The 23,841-nt window shown below is 31.6% G+C and overlaps 1 protein-coding gene across 2 annotated transcripts in view; it reads left to right on the forward strand.

The window, feature by feature from the left end:
• LOC118187997 (uncharacterized) overlaps positions 1–12,463 on the forward strand; it is a 192,460-nt gene extending 179,997 nt beyond the window's left edge. For both annotated transcript variants that reach the window (XM_035358318.2, XM_085809039.1), the window contains exon 9: positions 7,151–12,463. In XM_035358318.2, coding sequence (XP_035214209.1) covers positions 7,151–7,308 — 158 coding nt within the window. In that variant the 3' untranslated portion in view covers positions 7,309–12,463. The remainder of the gene's footprint in view (positions 1–7,150) is intronic.
• The last annotated feature ends 11,378 nt before the right edge of the window (positions 12,464–23,841 follow it).

The following is a 23,841-nucleotide window of genomic DNA, read 5'->3' on the forward strand; positions in this document are numbered from 1 at the left end:
ACGAGCTGAAAAATGTAGAAATGGCATTAAAGATAATGAGATAATCGATCTTTAATAAAGACAAGATTATGTTGTAACGTCTTACAAGATTATGTTGTAAAGTGCGAACACAGAGAATTTATTGCACTCTATGTTTGTTTTGCGTTGTAACTTTTGAATCAGATTTCTTTGCGTTTAGTGTGTTGTTCTATATTTTAAACAACAGGTATAATGTTTAAAAATCCTGGTAATCCTATTCATATTTTTTGCTACATTTCGGATTAGTTCACATAATTTCGTTCACACATTTTGGATTAGATCACAGCTGACAGAAAAACATACTTCCCTTCGCATCATATCAAGCTGGGATTCGTGAAGAACTTTGACATTCATAATACGCCATTTCACGTATTTCAGCTCCATAAAAGCTAATGAATCTCTACAGTGGTACTCGTACTAAAATAAGGAGGATTATGATTCGTCTCCACCTGGACTTTGCCGACTGGCTATCGTGCTTCTTCCTAGACCCATTTCAAATTGGGGAGAAAGTAAGGAATTATTCTCTATAAGTAATTTTGTGGTGCAAATGGTTAGCTCATCTAGCTAGTAATTAAAAGATTCACGGTTTCAATCCCGCCAAGGATGTAACTGATTCCTCACTTTTCTCACGTCCAAAGAAGCTAATAATCTCTAAAATATAATGAATGTTTATATAATATGAAATAATGCATTTTTGAAAGAATGTAGTTTAGGATATTATTAGTTTAGCAGAAATTCGGACAGCAGCTGAATCCAGTTAAGACAATTTTTAAAGAATTCTGGCAAACATTTTCTGGAAAGATTCATCAAGATATAAAGGATCGTCGTTTTCATGTCAAAAAAGCTATGTTTTGCAACAGATTCTTAAATTTAATTTCTTTACCTTCATATCTGTTGAAATTTCTTCCCTGCCACTTTTGAAACAACGAATGTTAAGCACGGTGAATATTTTCTCTAAGAAATTTCTCATCTTGGGAAAAGATATAAACATACTGCATGCAGCTTTTGTCTTCTGCCAGACGCTTAAATCAGAAATTCACAGACCAGATACCCACAGGAAGCCATATACTTTCATTCGTTTTTCTTCAGTGCCGATGCAAATTTTGCTAGGATCATTTTTTAACAATGCAGCACAAAAATTTCTTGCGTGATAAAAAAATTTCGATTACATATTGAAATTCAGTAACGAATATATTGTCAAAACATCTATGTGATGTTTTCTGTGCACTGATACTCATGTTGTTGTAAATTGGCTTCTTTCTGACTCTTTTTCTGTTTTCAGCATCCTGACTGATTAGCATAATTCCAAGCGTTAATCGACTGCAACTAAATTTATTTTATCCACAAGGTTATCTATATCGCGTAGGCTTTCTTTAAGAAGCATATATAAAAAAATTTAGTAGCCAGTGAAATACTGAAAACTTAAATGCCATAGAACTTAAAAATTCCTATTATCATGTAATTATTGCTTTTTAAAACTGACACCGTTTTATGAAAGTGTGGGTGTACCAAAAAAAAAAAAAAAAAATCTTACTGTCTGTAAAATTCCTAACGTTTAACTACAAATTTTAGCTTTGAAAAGACTAACAACATCCACCTTCTATATATCACAGTTTTTAATGTGTTTAATAAGAAGCAAACTTTACACTTTGGTTTAATAAGAAATAACTTTACATAATTTATCGCATTTTAACAGTCTTTACATTCTGGTTCTTAATCACCGTAGTGTATTCTTCCATTAAACAGTGTACAATGATAATGACCTATTTTTTATTTGAAGTTATTTATATCCAAATATATATTCGCTTATCTTTAGTTTAGCATATTTCATTAGGACAACCCCCCCCCTTAGGACTATCTGTCTTTGGTAAGGAATGGGGAACGTCATCGTATAAGACATTTTAAGGAAACTTGGCCCGTATTTACTTTACGCATGAGGAAAACTGCAAGCATCCAGCTTTTTCAAGCATCTTATTTGTACTATCAGGGTCAATGTTCCTTCTAACCTTCTTCGGGAACATGCAAGGACCTGACTCGGAACAGAGAGCTTACTAAAGCTATGTTCAAAACTGTGGGAAGTAAACAGGATACACAAGAAGGGTATACAAAACCCTTTATTTTTCTCTATTTACAATGACTTCCGTACTTCGGAATACACCGACCCGCTACTTGGGGTCAAAACGTAAAAGTATAAAAATAAAACTAAACTCTAATTTAACTTTAGAATAATAAACGTGGAAGATTGGCCTTATAATAACAGGAAGCGTATGTAGTACAGAGAACTGTGAACACTACAATACGTTTAAATTTATCAAGAGGATTAAAACCTCTGGCCTGGAAGCCAAACAGCAACTGCGTAACTTCCAAGGTAAGCGGCCTGCTTCGACTCACTGCTTCCTCTCTCTCGCTTGGCAAAAAGCCACAACTTAAATACTTGGCGTTCGCCAGACAAACTTTGCATAAAAACCTTAACGCTTATAATTCTGGCCGGAAGTAGAAAATAAGAAGTGATAGTAAAGATTTTAAATAAAATAAACGTTAGTAAAACTTAAGATCCTTACATACTTCCCGCCAGAGTTAATTAGTTTGAAACTGAGGTCTAAAACGACCTTGTTGAAAAATTTAGCTCTAGAATCTAACGCGAGGCCAAATCTTTTACAAACATACTTCGCTAGAACTAGAAATTTAAAAGAAAGAAATTTGTTTTTACAATAGAAGCTCCCAGGATACACAATTTTTTTCCTCTGTACTGCATCTAAACAGGAGCTTTTATTCAATTCTGGTTCCTTCCAGAGATCTGGAAGGAAAACTAGTTTAATGAAATGTTACACAATGAAATGGCAAGTAACATGTATAATTATATTTCTCTTAACATTCTTATTTCATTCATGACTATTTTAATTATCTCTCCCCGTGCTCTCTGACATGTGTTGTAAAAGAACACCAAACACGAATGTGTTTCTGTCTACGTGTGCCGCACTTCCTCCTACAATCAAAACACTAACGTGTTAAAATTCAACATAACGAGACCTCTTAACACACCCTACTTTCAACTCTAAACCCTGAGGCTAAAAGTGGCTAACTCTAAAGTGTAGCGTCAGAGAGCCTAACTACATCATTCAACCTTTACCACATATTCGCCATGATTTAATCTTTACAGTCACACGATATTTTCCTTTCCGGGGGTATGCTTGATTACCAGATTATATTCTTGCAGCTTGAGTGCCCATCTTATTAACCTTGGGGATAAATTTTTCCCTGAGTACAATCTAGTTACCGCCACATGATCAGAGTACACTGTTATCGGCGCCTTTCCAAATTAGACTCGGAACTTTTGCACTGCTAACAGAACTGCAAGTGCCTCTCTCTCGGTCGCGGAATAGTTTCTTTGTGTTTGATTTAAAGTTCGGCTAAAAAATGCCACGGGCTGCTGATTTTGCGAAAGTACCGCTCCTACCGCATAATCCGAAGCATCCGCTAAAATTTCTAAATTCTCATCCTTTTCAGGAAATTTCAACACAGGGGCTTGCGTTAATGCTTGTTTTAATTTTTCGAAAGCACTATTGGCTTCGGCCGTCCACGAGAATCTTGCCTTTTTCCTTTTTAATTTTAACAATGGCTCAGCGATAGCCGCAAAATCTTTTATAAAGGACCTATAATATGAACAAAGTCCTAGAAAAGAAGAGAGCTTCTTTGCCGTGTTTGGAGTACAGCGATTATTTTTGATTCGTCTGTCTCTATTCCTTTCTGAGATATCTTGTAACCTAAATATTTTAATTCAGGGGCTGCAAATTTGCACTTTTCGACATTAACTTTTAGACCGGCCTCATTTAATAAAGAAAACACCTGTCTTAAATCCTGTACATGTTGGTCGAGATTATCACTAGTAATAATGATATCGTCGAAATAGATAAATGTGGACTTTCCAAGAACAGGTCTTAACACAATGTCCATGCATCGCTGAAATGTTGCCGGGGCCCCTGAAAGGCCAAACGGCATACGCAAAAATTCATAAGTGCCAGACTTGGTTATAAAAGCAGTCTTAGGCACGTCCTCAGGCCTAAGCCCTATTTGAAAATAACCAGTCGTTAAGTCTAAAGTCGTCATAAATTTGGTTGATTTTATGTTCCTTAGAATTTCTTCAATGATCGGTAACGGATATACCAGATATTTAGTTATGGAGTTTAATTTACGGTAATCAATAGCGAATCTCCACCTTTTTGGATGCGTCAAAGGATAGTCATTATTTTTCTTACATAAAACCACCGGGCTAGCATAATTACTTGAAATGGGCGTTATGAGCTTTTTACGTAGCATATCGGTAATATGCCATTCTATAATTTTTTCCTTATTCTTATCATACCGGTATGGTTTTGACGAACTGGCATTGAATCTCCGGTGTCAATACTATGGTTAGTAACCTGAGTAAATCCTGGAATATCACTAAATAACGAAGCAAATTCACTTACCACTTGTTGGATTCTTCCTTGCTCGTCATTAGGGAGGTGGTCAAGTTTTAACATCGGCGGTTCAGCCTTTTCTGCAAGAACTAGTTTCATTGTCAGCTTAAGGGACGCTTCATTAAAATCCAGTGTTGCTTGTGCGTCTGAAAGAAAATCTATTCCTAAGATTAAATGTGCTTGCAGATTCTTTACTATAAAAAACATCACCTTTACTTGTTCGTCCTTGATACGGATATACAAAGGTACTTTACCTATGCACTTACATTTTTCTCCTTGTGCAGCTAACACTGTCGTATTATCCGAATTATATATGCGATATTTACGAAAATACTTCCTAAAAAAATCTTCTGCCACACAGGAACACTGCGCGCCTGTATCCAGGAGTGCGGTGGCTGGGATATTATTCACCAACACTTCGATCTTCGGAAGAGTCAAATTTTTCACCATTACTGTATTTAACTTGTAGGAAGAGGGGTTTTCTTGGCTTTCGGATTTCCGCACCCTCCCGTCAGCAGAAATCCGTTTTAGTTTAAATTATTTTTCATTTCCGTGCTTTCCTTCTTTTTCCCCTGGCCTTGAGACTTTTTTCCTGGGTTGCTATTGAACTGTCGACGTTCGCCGGCTGTTTTTGAATGCTCGGGTTTCCTTGCCCACTGATTCGCTTTGCCTCCGTAGCCGTGTGCTTGAGTTTGCTGTAGTCTTGGCGTACCAAATTGGTTTCGCTGTTGATATTGGCGTCTTCTTTCGACGTCCGCCGTTCTTCTACTTTCAAACTGGATTGCTAGCTCAAATAATTTTTCCAGTGTAGTCGGATTTCTTAATTCAATAAAGTCTTGCACTTGGGGCAGTAACATCGGCAAAATCACTTGAATTATTTCAGGATCCGGACGGTTTCCATACAAGAGTTTGAAGACGTGAAGTTTTCTTAAAATAAAGCTTGAGAGGTTTTCGATTCTTTGTTGATATATACTAAAAAGTTCCGTTTCTAATTTCGTACGATCCCTTACAACAGGGAAGGCTTTTAGTAGGGCAGTCTTGAAATTCTCGTAAGTATAGGTGGGACTTCCTGCTTGACCCAAGAGACTTCTGCCTATACATTTGAACCAGTTAAGCGCTTGGCGCCTCAAAGCGCTGGTAGCTAAGGTAACGTTTTGAAACTTGTGCACGGGGTAGAGCATGAAGTGGTCATCCAATTTTTCCAAAAAACTGGTTACCGGTGAGTTTCCATTAAATGTTGCTTCTGGTTTCATCGAAGCGCGCATGGTCTGGACGATGTAACCAAATCCTTCCAGGGCGGCAGCTGGCATTTCTGAATTCTGAGCCGTTTCTGCAGGCAGCACAGGTTCTTCTTGAAACTCGGCCATGGTTATTCTTCTTCGTTGGGCGCCACTATCAGGGTCAATGTTCCTTCTAACCTTCTTCGGGAACATGCAAGGACCTGACTCGGAACAGAGAGCTTACTAAAGCTATGTTCAAAACTGTGGGAAGTAAACGGGATACACAAGAAGGGTATACAAAACCCTTTATTTTTCTCTATTTACAACGACTTCCGTACTTCGGAATACACCGACCCGCTACTTGGGGTCAAAACGTAAAAGTATAAAAATAAAACTAAACTCTAATTTAACTTTAGAATAATAAACGTGGAAGATTGGCCTTATAATAACAGGAAGCGTATGTAGTACAGAGAACTGTGAACACTACAATACGTTTAAATTTATCAAGAGGATTAAAACCTCTGGCCTGGAAGCCAAACAGCAACTGCGTAACTTCTAAGGTAAGCGGCCTGCTTCGACTCACTGCTTCCTCTCTCTCGCTTGGCAAAAAGCCACAACTTAAATACTTGGCGTTCGCCAGACAAACTTTGCATAAAAACCTTAACGCTTATAATTCTGGCCGGAAGTAGAAAATAAGAAGTGATATTAAAGATTTAAAATAAAATAAACGTTAGTAAAACTTAAGATCCTTACAGTACAAAATACAGTTTTAATCAGTGTTAATGCAGTAAATTGCATTTAGAAATAAAATGTCACGAAGCGTCAAGTACTACGTACGAATAGGTATTTTCTTGTTTCTTATGCCTCAAACCTAAATTCATGCAAAAATATTTAAACATTCCAGATAGGCAAGTCATCAAACATTATTCATTAAGTGAACTTTTCTGCATTTTGGATGAAGTACCCATATTATAGTCATAAAATTAATAAAAATATATATTCCTCACCCTACTATGAAAGCAGTAGTTTCAAAAGTAGAAAGAGGAAGATGTAAAATATACTGTAAAATACCTTACAATTTAGTCATAAGAATTGTAATGAGATTAATGAATATGATTGTAAACTTAACGTACACGAATTCAAATAATGCGTTTTAATCTAAATAAATTCGAATTTTGTGGTATTAAGATTCTTTATTAATACTGAAGAGGCTGAGGATTTTTAGTTTTCTTATTTTCGATGCACTGAAAAAATTCCAACTCTGTCAGATACCTTCTCCTATGGTGCAGCGTAAAATATTTGAATAAAATGGAAAAACGTAATTTTTTTTTTTTATCGGAGTAAGTGAAACTTTAATCTCTGTCTCAAAATTTTCGATTCGAGTTACACAATTTCTCTCTTCTAACATTTACTTTACTATGATTCTTATAGCATTTTTCCTTTTCTTCTTAGGTCTTTCAAGATTTCGTGTTCCTGGATTTCTTCCTTCGATTATTTTGCGACAAATACCGGCTAAGATTGGCAAGATAGAAACAACTGACCCAGAGGTGAAGCCAATAAAATCCGAAGATGGTGTTCCCCAGACCGAAGATCCAGTATACACTGTATGATGGATGTATTTTGTGGAAATTATGTTTGCTTTTTACCCCATTCCAGGATTTGTATACAATGAGCTATTTGTATTCTTTGTATCCCCCAAGTGTTCGTGTTTTGTATACGATATTTGACTTGTTCGCACTGCATCTCAGTGTCAGCACAACTGTTTTGTGTGTATCAGTATATGCATCTATGTTGGTCTACATACATATATACATATATAGATAGTATAAAGAAGACGAAAAAGCTCTCTTAGCATTTTTGAAGCTTCGGTTTAGATAAATATGAATTTATATCCATGTTATTCTATATTCGATACTTGTGTGTAAAATGTGATAAAAACAATGCACTCTTCCTGTTTAGAATTTCATAGTAACTTGTTCGTGTAGTAGTATTAAGTAGAAAATTTGAAAGGCTTTGCCTTGAACACGAAATATCTCAGATTGTTATGCTAGTCTTATCAAGGTATACTGACGTGTACTACTGGTTACCTTATAGGTAATCAGATTATATTCATTACAAATGAAGGAATGGAATATATCGGGTTACACTGAGAACTCAAGCAATGGTGTTTGGTAAGAATTACCTTGAGAGTTATTAAACGCATTAAGGGAATAGAGCATTCGTATTTATTTCAAGCGATTTCATTGAATTACAACCATTTATTTCCTGTATTTAATCATTGCACTTCACTTCTCTTATTTATTCTCATAATCATGTAGTATTACAGTTGTTCACATTGCTTTCAAATGCTGTGAACGTTTTATGAAAATATCTCCACAATATGTGATTATGAAATTTTGATGAAGGATGTTTAAAGTGAACCTCTAATGTCAGCTATTTTAGTTAATAGGCAACGTTATTATTTGTTTACCTGCATTCATTGACCATGTCAAAGACAGAGTAATAAAACGGTACTGTTTAGAATATAAATGGAACCCCCAGAATCAATTTTCTAAATTACTGGTATGTGAATGAACGCAGCCAGTTATTGAGAAAGGAGATGCATCGGGTAATTAGAATTCCTATGAAAAGCTCGATATTGAAATACAACATACGCTTACCAAAGTGAAGTAGCAAAACAGCCATTAGTGAGAAGAATCTATAATACATTTGGAGCCTCTGATTCTATTTCACAATGTCAGAACTGTTAAGTTAATTGTTCTAAAGCTGCAGCTGGATATAATACTGCATAAAATTTAGAACTTTTATAATGCATCCATTCAATTATTTATTTTTTCCTTCTACTATGAAAGAATATAAGAATATTTTCTAGTGCATTTACACATGCATGAAAAATTGTCTAGTTAAAACAAAGTTTTGTTTAACACAAATTAAAATTTATGAGATAAATTACTGATTTGAATTATTCACTTATCAAAAGTGCTCTAATTTTTTTTCACAGAGTTTATCGAAGTTTAAAAACATTTTTAGGTTTGTATACAGTTTTAAAACAAAATTATCATTAATATGGGATAATCATATGAAAGGATAAGCTTACCAAATCTGTGTAATTTAAGCTATATTAAAAGGAAGCTTTTGAATTTTGCTATTAAGCCGATATATCTAAAGCTACTAAACTTTTATGACCTAAAACAATAATAATCAACATGTCCAATTATTGTAAACTTACATCATTTGAATGAATTTCTCTTTCTTGAATTCGCATACAGGTAATATTCATGGTTAATTTTTACTATAAGTAATATTCATTATTTCTTTCTCATTGATGTGATTTCTTGCACTGCTTATTTACGAATAAAAGCCTTCACTAAAAGGGAAGAATATAATTTATTTAGATTTCTAAATTCTATCGGGACTAGCGACACATTGTACGCTGAAGTTATTAGTTCATTTCTATCTACAATTAAAAATGTTAATGGTATTTATAGTTTAAAGGTATTATACGACGTTTTGTGAATTCTAAAATTGTTAATTAATTGAACTTGCATAAGCTTCTGAACAGTATTTAGATTAAAAGACAAAATATTTGTTGAACAGATCGATAAATTATGTGTCAAAGAAGTATTTCTTCGATTCTGCCTTTCTCTAAGCTCTTTAATCATCATACATTGATATCTTTTCTTTAAGAAGGATTAACTAGCAAGTAATGATGATACATTTGCAAATAAACCACATTTAATGAATTCCTAATACATCAACATATATATACCACTGATAATGAAGGTGAATTTATCTTATCGTTTAGAAAATTAAGCAGTTTGTATGCTATGCAAGCTTGACAATTTTTCTGGAAATTTTACGTTTCCTTACAAACGTCATTAATGAATCATTAGAGGTAGTTTGATTTTCAAGCAAATCATCCTTAACGAATTCCTATTAAATTAATGTACATATCACTCATAAAGATGAATAGTTTAGGTTAGAATTTAGAATTACGTGTATTATGTATGCGTTATTGCATTTTTATTTCATGTATAATATCCTTTATCAGTGAGAGTAAGTATGGTATAAAGAGTTAAATTTACTCAAAGTACACGAAAAGAGATTCTGGTACAAGGGCAGTCAAAAAGCTAAAATAATTTTAGTATAAAAATTGAAAAGATTGAACCTGTGCGAGTAACTTTTGGCATAAGGCAAGTTTTTCAAATAAAATATAATTTTTTAAATAAAAGTGATATATTATAAGAGTATTATTTTTAAATTATGTAAAATTGTTAAGTTTATGGCTTCAGCAAGATTTTATCTTTTAGTAGGATTTATGTACATGTAATTCGATTATTAAAGCTAGGGTAGTTTTTAAAACTTTTAATTAATTAGATGAAAATTTGAAGATTTCGTGCACCTTTTTTTGCATGAAAGTACTGATGAAGAGTAAAATTCGAATTCTTGAAATTTTAGCAAATTAAGAAACTTTTACGAAATTAATTTTGAAATTTTAATAATAATAAAATATTAATAGATTTAATTCACGCGTAATGAATACATAAATTTAATCCTGAGCATTTACTTGATAGCAAGTTTCTTATTTACTTAGGCTGCGATAAACACATATTGGCTTATTTTCATTTAATAGATCTGTTTTCAAAACGAATATTTCATATTTATATTTTTCAGTTGATCTAGGAAAGCCGAGCTAAAAATAGAATCATTTTAAAATTTTGTTAATTATTGAGACAAAAATATTTATTACGTATGATTAGTATTTGGCGTGAAACTAAACAAATAACAGAACAAATATTGGTTATAATATTTAATTAACATGCATACATAAGCAAATTTATGGGAAATACTTAAGATTAATTTGCATCTTCTTTAGCGTTTGGTGTTACGCTTTTAAATTCGCAATGAAATATGTGTAAGATCTGTAAAATTTATGTGAATACGCAAGGCAGAAAGAGATATGCCAGTATTCAATTCTTGGACCTGAAATTTAGATTTATCACATTAAAAATCTTGGAAGAAATATTAATGGTATGCATGTTTTTGACTATGTTAAGGCAATGTATTTGGCATAGCTTTGAGCTATGCCAAATACATTGCCTTAACATAATCACACATATGCAGAGCATTGTAAAACCACGTATAGCAATGAAAAAACTGCACTGGAATATTTACCGTAATGAATAAAATGAAAGAGAAGGAAATATTTAGAACTCAAATATGTGACCATTTTGTTGGCTATGAACTGATTTCAACCAAGTCAAACACTAAATTTAACAAAATGACTAAAGTCTTTAGATAGTTCATTTTTATTATAACGAGGCTAAAAGAATGAATGTGTGAAATATGTTTCTAAAACCAAATATAGTGTAACGAACACGCGAAAGTTTCGCAATATAGTTTCGTTTTAAGTTTTAGCTATTTCCTCAGAGTGTTCTGTTAATTATAGGTAAGTTCTAGAACGCATAAATTAATTCAGTAGTAAAACCTTCTAATAGCAGTTAAAATAAATTTAGGAGTCACCTTTCATTTTAGCTAAAAAGAGATCAAACATATTAATTGCATTGACTTGACTATTTAATCATAACCTCGAATCATGATTATTTAAAAGAGATTTGTAACTACTGAAATTTGTCTCTAGTTCTCCAGGTTGAAGTCTAATTTTGTAAAATTTCCTGATTTGAAGATATGCAGTTTTAGTGGCAAAAACTTAATTTTGACAATATTCAGTTTACATTTTTTCTAATAATTTTCTTACAGTACGAGACATTTTTAGTATCTACCTAATTGTACGGTTATAACTTCAGAATTATTGTACCACACACATTCTTATATAAATATAAGCGGAGAGTTCAAACAAACAGTTACATCGACACTGAAGAAAGACTGCATTCCATAAAAGTTGGCTTCGTAATTCTAATGTTATTATACAAAAGGATGATTACAACGAGATCAAGAGAGAAAATGGTTATACGATTAATTAGTTTTGTTCTAGCAGTGATTATGTTGTTAGAAGTATTATCTAAAATGATGAGAAAACTGTAAATACATTTGCACTGTTTGCACTATCTATGCAAGTTAACTTTGCACCATGAAAAGTATTTTTGTCTAATTTGATGCAGTTGCTTTGTAAATCAGCAAATGTCTAGAAGTTTCGCATTTCATATGTTAATGTTACTATTTGAATTACCAGAATATGGTATACCTTCTTAAGAGCATATTGTTTAATAGCAGTACGTTTGCCTGCTGTCACATTAAGATTTTTCGAAATCTTAACCAATTAACAGAGTTAGCCTAGCGGAAGTACAATTATTTGTATAGTTGTAAAAAGTATTTGTTAATATATTGATTGTTTAATGTTACATGTATAAGTTTAATGTTACAAGTTCTTAATACCAACGTGAGTAATGTGTTTCGTAGTGAACCATCCTGTTATATTGTAATTGTTATAAATCCAAGATAGCATTCTTCAATTTAAAGTTTTCCGTGAAAGCATTTCGTGAATATATCGATGTTTCTATTTTTTATGTTCGTAGATCGCAATTAATTATTATCTTCTTTTTTTGCTAATAATTGGAAATTCTCAACACATAGAAAAGTTGAAGTCAGTAATACAAACTTTATAAAAATTCTATTTTTAATAAAAACGGGATCAAAATGTGATTTTTATGTAGAATAAAGTCATATCATATATTGGTAAAATTTTGTGCTTTTTAAGCTATTTGTCTCTTGTAAAATGTTGTGAAAATAAAGTGATGCATCATATCTAGTAAGCACTGTTTTAATATTTTAATTATAAACACCACACAGCAAATTTATGTTAATTAAAAAAGGATAAAAATGCAAGTAATCCTTTTGTGGCTCATGCATGAAGTGATTGAAAATTCAGCAAAATTTTAAAAACTTCTTGTTCCATTGAAATTGCAATGCATGATAACGTTATTAGCATAGAAATGCATGTGATTAAGCGTTTTATTTTATGAAACTTGATAATGTACATTTTTTATTTGCGCCTATGTCAACCAGATGCTGCTATACATTGGAATCCCCACTAAATGGAGATGATTTTGAATTATCATAGTAAAAAGTTAACATTCTTTCTGTGAAACAGCTATATTTTTAACCTGAAACAGACGAAAATTAGGTTCTGTGATACTCCTTCAAGATGGAGCATTACTCCATGTCCCTTCCATCTTACTCTCAAAACTTAGCTGAAATGTAGTATTGAGTCATACAATTATAATTAATGGTCAAAAAGATCTTCTGTACTAAAAATCGTGCGATTTTTTTATTTTGAAGCTTCCTGAAGTCATGAGTACATTGCGATCACGATGAACTTCAGGCCAATAAAAGAACACCCTATGCAATGTCACCAGACAATGAGTTTTATAAAAATGCCACTTTCGCAGTCCTTTGCAGCTCAGTAATGCTTTATTCAGATTTAGAAATTATTATAAGTCATTTTATGTTATATCAAGGATGAAGAACCATTTGGCGAATATATATGTAAGCAAATAATTTGCATAATAAAATCTGTTAAGAAAGACGCCAGCGTTTTTATGAAGTTCTTTGCTAATTACATTAATGTGCATTGAAAATTCGTTTAGAAATTAAAGTTAAAAAAGAAGGAAAATTATTAAAGTCAAATCAAACTTAAATTACGGGAAAAAAAGCAATTTTGTACATACACATTTTTTATGACTTAGTATTTTCTCATTTAGTAGATGAATGATGCTAAAATATTGCGGATAATGTCAGTTATGCATAAAAATCTATATTATTAATGCAATGACATTTTAAACGCTTGCCCTCTAGTAGATGCGAAAAGCGGTAAATAACGCGGTGGTCTTGCGGTGCAAAAATGAAGTCTTCGATAAGCAATAGAAGTACCAGAGACTGCAGATAAATATCAAGTCACCTATCTGGTTATTACTTAACGATTACGTCTTGCCAATATAACGATCTTTAGATGGGGCAGTTGGCCTCAGACGACCTTCATCTGCAAGACCACAAATTATTCTCATAATTAAAAACGTTTTGAGGTAACGCTTTATTAAATATTCAGCTCTCTGGAAATGTCCAACTTGATCTGCCAGTTATCATTTCTGTCTTTTATTTGAATACAGACGTAACTAACGACATCTGACTACTTTCAGACTTAAACATATGTGTGACGTCGAAGACGTTTCCATCTATGATTTACTCGCGATTACGTAATTTGCATATGTTATGTTCAAATACTTGTGAAGCAGAAGGTTTTTCTTGCTCATTTGCATATCATTATCATAAACTATTATAATTATCACTCAGAGGAATTTGGACTGGGCGTGCAGTTTTTTAAATTCATTTTCACATATATTACATTACAGAAGGGCACTGAATATTACTTGACTAAAGACTAGTGCATTATGATTTCTTTTCCTCTTGCATATGGTTCTAAATTTTTACTATAGAAACATGCATGGAAAATGTTCAATGAAATTTCTTCCTGCTGAGAAAAATGACACTAATATTTATCTTAAACTTCAGAATTATTCAACCCTTTTTCCCTTCCCCTTACCACCAAATACAGGCCATACAAATTTTAAATACAAAATCCTGCATTAGTCATCTACAAACTGGTAATGGTGTATTTAATTATGGCAAAGAACAACACTAGGGCTATCTGCCTAAGGGGAGGGATACCTTCGTGGAGGACTTTCTAAGGGAAACTGGCTCGTATACACGATACACATGGGAAAAACCACGAAACACCCATGCAGCCAGCCCGTTCGCACAAACTGGTAATATTTACTTAAATTACATCGTATATTCTAATAAATAAAGTACGTAAAATAAAAGTGGAGTTCATATAATTCAATAAAATTATTAAGTAAGCATTTATTGGTATGTCTCCTACTTATAAACTGAGTTACAAAATATTAAGCATTATGCCTGAACAGTTTTTCAGACGAAACTTTTTAGGGTTAACTTAGAATTTGTTAAAGCAACAGAACCACAGTCTCATTCATCAATACTTTTAATAAAAAGTTAATTAATATATGATGGCTTTAATAAATTCGAATTAAGATTTGCCAAAACAGCTTAAATTACTATAACAACATTTTATGCAATAAAATGTACAATTTATCTATCTGATAAAGTAAGAAATATTTTAAGTACACTAACTAATGAAAATTAACTTGAACCAAGGAGGTTACGTTTTACGTAAGTAAGTATTTGCAAAAATTTCGAATTGACGGAAGGGTTTATTTTTGAAGATAGCTTTAATGTCTTCTAATGGGTTTCAAAGTTAAAAGAATTTAAGACGTAATTATTAGCTATTTAACCACATACAACCTAATGTAAATGTGTATATATTCAATAAAAAATCTTAATTTTGCTTAAAGTTGCATAGACGGACGGTGAGAATTATATATAAATAAACCAATTTAACTTTCAATCAACACTCTGTTTCCTAAAATTCCAAATCTTCATTTTAAATACTCGCCACTCGTTTGCATGCTGGTGAGGAATACGGAAAGAAGAATTTATAGCAAAGACTGGAATTTACAGCAAATTTATTTTACCCGCCCTCTCTTTCCATACCAACAACCTCTCGAGAGGACTTTAGCATATTTAGAGTGCTCCCATGTCGCACAGACATTATGCTTTTACAAACATCCATGTTTTCTTCGAGATTCGAACCCGGGCTCTTCGGTACGGCAGTCAGAGTCACAAACCGCTATCCCGGTTGGATGGCAGATTTAAAATCTTAAAAAAATTATTTAAAATATGATGACCCCAGAACATCAAAGGCGAAAGCTATTAAAACAATATTTTTGTGTATTTCAAGTACTTTTATATATTTTGTATATTATTTTTACAATAAATAAATAAATAAAATAATAATTTAGACATATAAAATGTTTCATTGTAAATTATATTAGTTATTTAGCTCGAAGCACATATCAAGAAATTGGTAAAGAAAATTAATGCAATTTTATACATAATTTGCTTTTGCTTTATTTTATGCTGAATTAGTGCTTTACTTGAAATTCTTTAAAAAAAATCGCTTACAAAGCAATGTTTCTTGAAATTTAAAATTTTTCTCAGCTTTGATAAAAAATGAATACTACAAATCCTTGATTTAATGCTACAAAATATTTAGCAAAATTTAAATATACCAATTTGAGTTTTAAAAACTAGTACAAATGCAAGCTTAGAATGGTATAGGTTTATGAAAAAGTTATTTCAAGCAATTCTGATACAGATTCTTGAAATTCCACTATGCGTTTTCTATGAAGTGGGAATTTAGGGATACACTTTCCCTAAATTTAGAATATATATTACTTGGATCAGAACATTTGTATATAATTACAATAAAATGTTGCCATACCCTCTTTTATTAAAATTGTGGGAAAGCAAACTGAATACCAGGCTGAATATTTAAAACAAACGAAAAATGTGAATACTTTTGTTAAATCAGAGATGTAAAAATAGTGCAGCTTCATATTTCTGATTCGTATTTTCATCATATTTCTTCATATTATTCATACAAAATCAATATTAATGGAATGCGTTTTAAATTGAGGAAATATTACTCTAAGTACGACGTTCTACATTCCACATTCGTATGTTTAAGCTGTATCAGTCTCAGATGTTTCCTCGAAAGTATTATAATAGAAGTTTACAGAATAATACACAGCAAAAAAATTAAAATGTGAAAATTTATTTTAAAAGTGACAAAAATACAAATACAACCAAAGTATCAAGTGACAAAAATACAACCTTTCGATCTCATCTGATATTATTATTACATCACATTCGTCTGCTTGCTTCTTTGTTTGTACATTGCAAAACACACAATGGATATCTGTCTAAGGGAAGAAAGGCCAACGTGATCAACTTTTACAAAATTTGGCCCGTATTTACTTTATATATAGAAAAAACACTAAGCAAGCTACTACAACCAATACACTAAGCAGCTAAGTCCGTTCGTTTAAACTTGAACGCGAGTTGAATAATCGGTGTTCATCGGTCATATACACTCGGTCACCTGCAAGCTTACATTATTAGAGGCTAAATTGTTAAATCTTTGTGAATAATTTCTTTTAGGGTTTTAGCGCCTCTATCGTGCTGCAGCAAGGCGCCATCGCTTTTAGCGCGCAATCATATGTGACTCTGAGACGTTCACTTACGATATTAACTATTTCTCTTATAGCTTCATTTTCATTTTAGGGAAGAAATCGAAATCACAACTAAATTTAGAGCAAAATGAGAGAGAAAGAGAACCAAAATGGTATTAGGATGTCACCAACTGTTGTGTTTTAAATATAGTCAAGGCACAATCCTAACAGATATTTTTACGTTCACAAAAAAAAAAAAAAAAAAAAAAAAAAAAAAAAAATTCTTCGACATGTTCCGCAAGATAATCCGGTAAACGTGCATACACTGAGCTTAGAATTTTTTAAGGATGATTTAAACAATTTTGGAAATCTCTCCGGCTTTCTTCAAGTCGAGTAAAGTTAATGCGAAAGTCAGTTTGAACTGGCATTCTGTTTAATTTTTAAATAAATAGATCCGTGGTCAAGTTAACATCTGGCCAAATGCTTTTACGCCGAAATTTGCAGACATACTTTTGATAGTCTCACGTTTACCAAGTTTGAAATAAAATCAATTGCATACGCTTTGTTTTTTCCTTTCATCAGTTTTTAGGCGAGATATATACCAAACACTGTTGTTACAGAAAGACTGCTGAAAGAAAATATTTGTCAGTTGAGCAATGGTATGAAACATTTTGATGAGAAGTTCTTGTAGCTGGATTCATTGCTCATAATTTACCATCTCGATGTGCTACTGCGTCTATTTAAAACATCTGTTCTATGCTGGTTAATGATGCATATTTCTGGATTTGATTGAGTTTGGTAAAGCGGGAGAAAATATAGCAAAACTTAAAACAAACTAGTTATTTAAATCGAAATGTTGCAGAATGAATAATGCAATATAATGTTTCAAATATGTCTTTCGTAAAATGCACAAAAGTAAAAGATTTTATTTTTTTCTGATTTGTTATTTTTTCACTCTTCACATATTACTATAGTGCCAAAGGAATTAGATCCATCCGGTGACTAAAGTGAACAGTTAAGTCTTCAGTACAGAAGTAGAAGTATAATGTAACCGGGGAAAGCCTGGCAAAAACGGAATAGGCTATGACCTAACATAGTTATACACAATTTCTAAGTAGCTAGTAGCAGCTGTTCTAAGTTCTACTAATCTTATCCTACTGGGAGATTATGATAGGAATTGCTTGAATCCGTGTCTCTGGGAATTTCAGCAACACCGCACCGGATGGTGCGGTGTTGCTGAAATTTACTGAATATTCTGGGAACAATCGAATCCGCGACTCCTGCCTAACATGGAGAGTTTAAAGGGCAATGTTTATCCTAGAAGACACGTGAAACACGTACGCATAAAATTATTATTAATATTTCTTTATACTGCCATACCCCCATGAAAAGAAAGAAAAAATTGTTTTTAAGCAAGCGCTGGAAAATTATGCAAAAATCCGCTTAAAAGAATGTACATGAACATTAATTTTATACTTTCGCGCCACATAGATTAAAACAATATAACTAAAAAACAAGAGTGTATATTGATAAAACCCAAGCAACAAACGCGTGACTCACAATCTGCTTTTAGTGTCATAAAGGTTTTGTATATGAAAGAGATTTGTTAAATTCTCCGGAGAAATCAACATTCTTTCTCTAACTCTGAAGTGCTAAACATTAAGAAGCTATAGGATTTTAACTAGGCGTATTTGACATCTTCATAATACAATTTTCTCCCCCCTTTTCGAAGAGTTACTAGCACTTTTCTCAGATTATCGAATTTACCAGAAAAGATGCATGGTTGCTCCTCTTCCATAAGCACTTATGAATTATAATAATAACCTGAGACTTCTAATTTTTGTCATCTTCCATTTTCATCATTTGCACCGTAATAGAAATCGAATGTCTTCCTTACAAGATGTAACTTCCGTAAGGTAAGATAAAATATTTTCTGTTAAAATATACTTGTACATTAGAAGACACACCTTTGTATGACCAATGCAAATTTAGCTAAAGAATATTAAAGGAGGGATGTCATTAAAGTCTGATAAAATTGATTTCACTTGAAATAACATTGAAAATATTTAAGATAATAAAGTAAACTTATTGAAATAAAATACTGTTAAAGTTGCGAAACCAGACTTAACCCAAGAGGGAAAAATTGTACGAAACTTTCAGATATTAAGGGAGATTGCAGGTAAAAGTAAATAAAAATATTCGCATCATGTCAGGTAGAAGTAAATGAAACTATTATTTTCATTTGGTAAATGAACAAAATTTCTGAGGCGAACAAAATATAGACATATGTGGCATTAAACTAACAAACAAAATGTCCTTTTCGAGAGAAAAAATGAGAAAAATCGTGCATTCTAATTCAATAATCAACAAAATATAATATTTCTTTATGTAAATTCAGTATCTTCCTGTTAGTTTGTTGGAGATTTATGCATTTTATCTGGTCATTTTCATAATGAATTTTCTCTCTGAAAATCAAATTTTGTGGCGTTATTGATTCTTAACGCTGTTATAAAGGCTTATGCAGGAATGAAGTAGTTCGTGCATGTAGTTTAGTATAATTTTGTTAACTTTAAAAGAAAAACAATCCTTTTGTAATTTTTTATAATAAATATTACACTTGCGAGTCTAGCTGGCAAATTTTTCATGTTTCATTTAAAGTTTATTTTGTATATAGAAGCTAAATTTAAAAATGACATGAAATACAATAGGAGCTTTTAAAAATAATCTAATACGTATGAAATCTAGAATCAATTAGAACAGAAATAATAATAAAAGGAGTTCATTAAAAATGCACTTTTTGCCGCTGCAGATGTTAAAAAAGAACGTATTTCATTAAATTAATCTCTTTTAAAAACCTCATTATCAAAGAAATTCAATCCAGTTTTGGAATCAAAAATGCCGTTTGATATTTGAATGCTTTTTATTAGTTCTCGTATGACGACTGATAAAGTATATGAAAATCTCATTCAATTACCCTTTTTTTCACTCTTTATTTGAATTTTAAATTATTTTTTCTTGCTGTTGTTGGCAAATGGAAAATTACTTCTACTCACTGTCCATGAAGAAGTGAATCTTATTTAACAACATAGTCTCTTATGTCTATATGTATTCGTAATGTATACATAATTCATGAATTCTTAAATTTAAAACGATGCAACTTCTTCATAAATTAAGGCCTAATGAATTACAAAAGATTCCTAAGTCATCGAATTTTTATTAGAATATATAGCATAAAAATTTCATACCCCTTAACATAGAGTTTTGTAAAGACATTTTAATAAAACTTAAACTGGAGCCCATGAAGAATTGCCTAATATAATTTGTGTAACGTTATCTTGAACATGTCAACTGCATTTTTTGTTTCATTATATTTTATGATGGGTCAAACATCTCTAAATTCACGCATGTTTAAACCGAAACAGTAAACCTCTGTCTACAGAATACATTTAAAATAATAAAAATCATTGTTGTATTAAAAGTTTAATATTCATAATTCATCCTAAGTATAAATTTATGTTTGTTATCGTCATAAAATACTAAACTGCAATGAAAGCTAAGACATAATATTCTTACATTTTGTAAAAAAATACAATTTAAATATCATTAGTTATCAAACCTGTAAACAAATAAACCATTTTATGGCGATAAATTAAAAAAAAAGGGAATGAATTTATATATTATTCCTTTATATGAAATTTTTTAACATAGTAAAGACTCAATTCTAAATTCAGAATTCACGCGAGAAATGTTAAAGTTTAACACTTAAAGAGCAAAAAGTGTTTATTGCTTAGAGCTGAGTTTTCAGAATCTTTATTCAGTTAGAATACACCTGAGGAGGTTAATATTTTTTCCTTTAGAATAAGAAAGGCCGATTTATTAACAATGAGAGGTACTACAATTTGCAATACTTATCTTGTGAGATATTTTATTTTACAAATAAGTTTCCATTAACTGAGAGATATATTATTTTATGGAATTGCCCTCAACTTGATTGTCGCACTGAGTATATTACTTGCTGTACGAATGTAGCTTAACTTTTTAAGCTATCAGTTTTCCGAATTTATCCTTTCATCTTTTGCATCCTTTCCTGTTTCATACTTTTATTTCGATTATTTCTAGTATTTCATAGTACCATAAAAATTTAATGATGAAGTTTTTGCTACTTTAACTGAAGTGTTCGATTACGTGAGGGATCATATCTAGCAACCAATGTTCATCACTCTTCTTTATTTTTACCATTGCTATTCATCATTACTAGAAAATTAGTTTAACGATGATATCACAATACTAGACAGACTACATTAGACAAACTGAAAAGTTTTCATACGAACGATTCCCTCGTTTCGGCTGCTAAGAATCTAATGATATTATGACAGTGATCTAGTATAAGCTTTTTTCTGCAGTTTTATTTGGACAGTACAGTTATAACCTATGTCTTTATAGCACTCATAACTTACATTTTTACTAATACCGATATTCGAATGGGACTTAAGTCATACCAATTCTTAATTATGTATTTTGCTCATTTATGAGTTGCTTTAAATACATGTGTATTAAATAGGGTAGTTATAATTAAATATCATGTGCGATCAGCACAATGAAGTTAGGTTGTGAAGTCACTAGTTAATCTAGCTGCGTAACATGAAGTAAAAATGTAACTGCTGTTATATTTCATTTGACATTTTGTAGAGACATTAGTTATTTTGGAAGCAAGAGAGATGAAAAATGAGCAACGCCTTCGCCGAGAATCGAACCGCGGACCTCTGGAATATACGCCCAGCATGCAGACCACCACACCACGAAGGGAAGATAGGAAGGCGGGAGAAATACCTTATAATTTAGGAATGCAAATTCTTGTTTTAGCGGCGAAAATTTTTTTAAAAGCTTTCTAGAAATCAACGTATTTCAGTGACGACCTTTATAACAAATATTGATTCAAATTTAAAGTTAAATTGATTTAAATTTAAAGTATTTGATTTTCCACATTTTATTTCTAAAAGAAGAATCATTGATGAAGATTGGATCTTATTTTAAAACGTAGACAGTACAGCTGGAAACTCTAATGGCATAGAGAAACATATTCATTAATTTAGTTTCTTAAAAAGCAAAACGTGAAAGATGATTCACGAGCAATTATTAGAAAACTTAAGAATATTTTTATTTTAGTTAATGAAAGGAAATTATTTTTATTCCTACACTGCTACACTAATGATGGGTTAAGAACATAGAACTTGAGCTATAAATGCTCTTTAAAAGTATGAAAAGAAATTTTAAAGATGCAGACAATGTATCCTAGCAACGAAGCAGAAAATTTACGATCACGTCTATATTGTATTAAGGTGTCAAAAAATATCGAAGTAAGTGAACGGATTTCGAATTAACACCTGGAGAAGAAGAGATGGATGCGATAAAGAAAAGAAGTGCAACCGAAGTTTCTGTATTAAGTAAATATATATATCATTTTTGCTCCACTGCCCCAGAGCCTGGTAAATGCCTAGAACTACAAAGCCTAAGCATACGGTCCCAGGTATTATGCAGCTCTCAAATCGTCTATTCTTCGGTACATTTTTGTAATTTGCCTTTCAAAAGCAAAAATTGATTTTAAGGTACCCAGAAAGAGATCTGTACGTAAAGCCCAAGACTGGTTTAATCGAACATTGTATTCAAGAAAAATATATATTAAAAAATTACTAGATATACTATAACATAAAAAAATTATTATTTCAGAATTCTTAATATTGTGAGAGTTTTGAACTGCAGAAAAAAAGCTTCAGTAATTTTGTATTTTAAAGGAATGGGCTATATCACTTCATATATTTATTTGGTTTCCTATTTTTTAATGTCTTTCAAAAAATAATGCTGCATTACTAGTGCCTTCATGTACGCAGATTCAAAAGAAATAAAGGACTGTTTTAAAAATTCCTAATTTTACTCAGATGATTGGCAAAATTCAACTTGCGTTTTTTATGCTTCGAAAGAAAGCGACCTATGGTATGTATTACACTTATTTATAACATTGTTCTAACATACAATTTAGCACAAAACCCAACTTTTTCTGAAATGACATGAAATTCTTTTTTTCCCCATATTTTGATTTTACGGCTCAAATTATGCTTCAAAAGCAAATTTCCTAACATGTTGGGTGCAATATAAAGATTAAATACAAAATCTACCCTCGGAACACTTTTTTTTACTTTGTGCCAAGAATAATTAACTTGGCGAACTCAGTTTACTTGAAATTTCACTTTTCTGCACATATTTTTACGTTATATTTTTTAATCATAGTTGTTATTTGTAGGTATATTTTTTATAAATTCATTTTAATTATTTCAGTTGCATGGTTGAGAGTTCTTTGAATAATCATTAAACAATTTCTATTTATTCATACGCATTGTATACTTTATATGTTTATAGATATAAATGTTTTCTTTATTTTATTTTATTTATTTAAATAGTATTTCTTGCGAAAAAATACTTTGTGACTCAGTATTCGTCACAATGATTTTGAAAACTGCAGTCTGCATTAAAAAACAAAATACCATAAAGCATTCTTAATATGCCTTTCAGAAAAGATGCATAAATGAAAAAAAGCATATAATCCAGATTTTAATTTAGAATGATAGGCACAACAAACAATTTTCCACAAAGCTTTACACAATTTTATCATCTACATTTATTTTGCTTAAATATTGTGCATATTTCCGCATAAGTTCATGCTTTTAATTTCTTAAATCACAAAAACCAAGTAGCATAACATAAAAAGACTAAATTTTATGAAAATAAATATAAAAATACATAAATAAATATTTTATCTTTTTATGCCTTGAATTTTTCTCTTTAGTGGCTTATTGTCTCAAAAAAAAAAAAAAAAAAAAAAAAAAAAAAAAAAAAAAACCGTTTATGCCTTAACAATTTTCTGGAAGTATTCGGCAGATATATTTGATATCACCGTCCCTTTTTCATTTGCTATAACCATAATCGCTTTCGAAACAGCTTATTTTCTGCGACATTCTTATGAGTAGAGGCGTCGCTTTC

This window comes from Stegodyphus dumicola, chromosome X2, assembly GCF_044657685.1.
Source record: "Stegodyphus dumicola isolate Sdum_Otavi_A_Nest chromosome X2, ASM4465768v1".
In the NCBI taxonomy this organism is placed as follows: Eukaryota; Metazoa; Arthropoda; class Arachnida; order Araneae; family Eresidae; genus Stegodyphus; species Stegodyphus dumicola.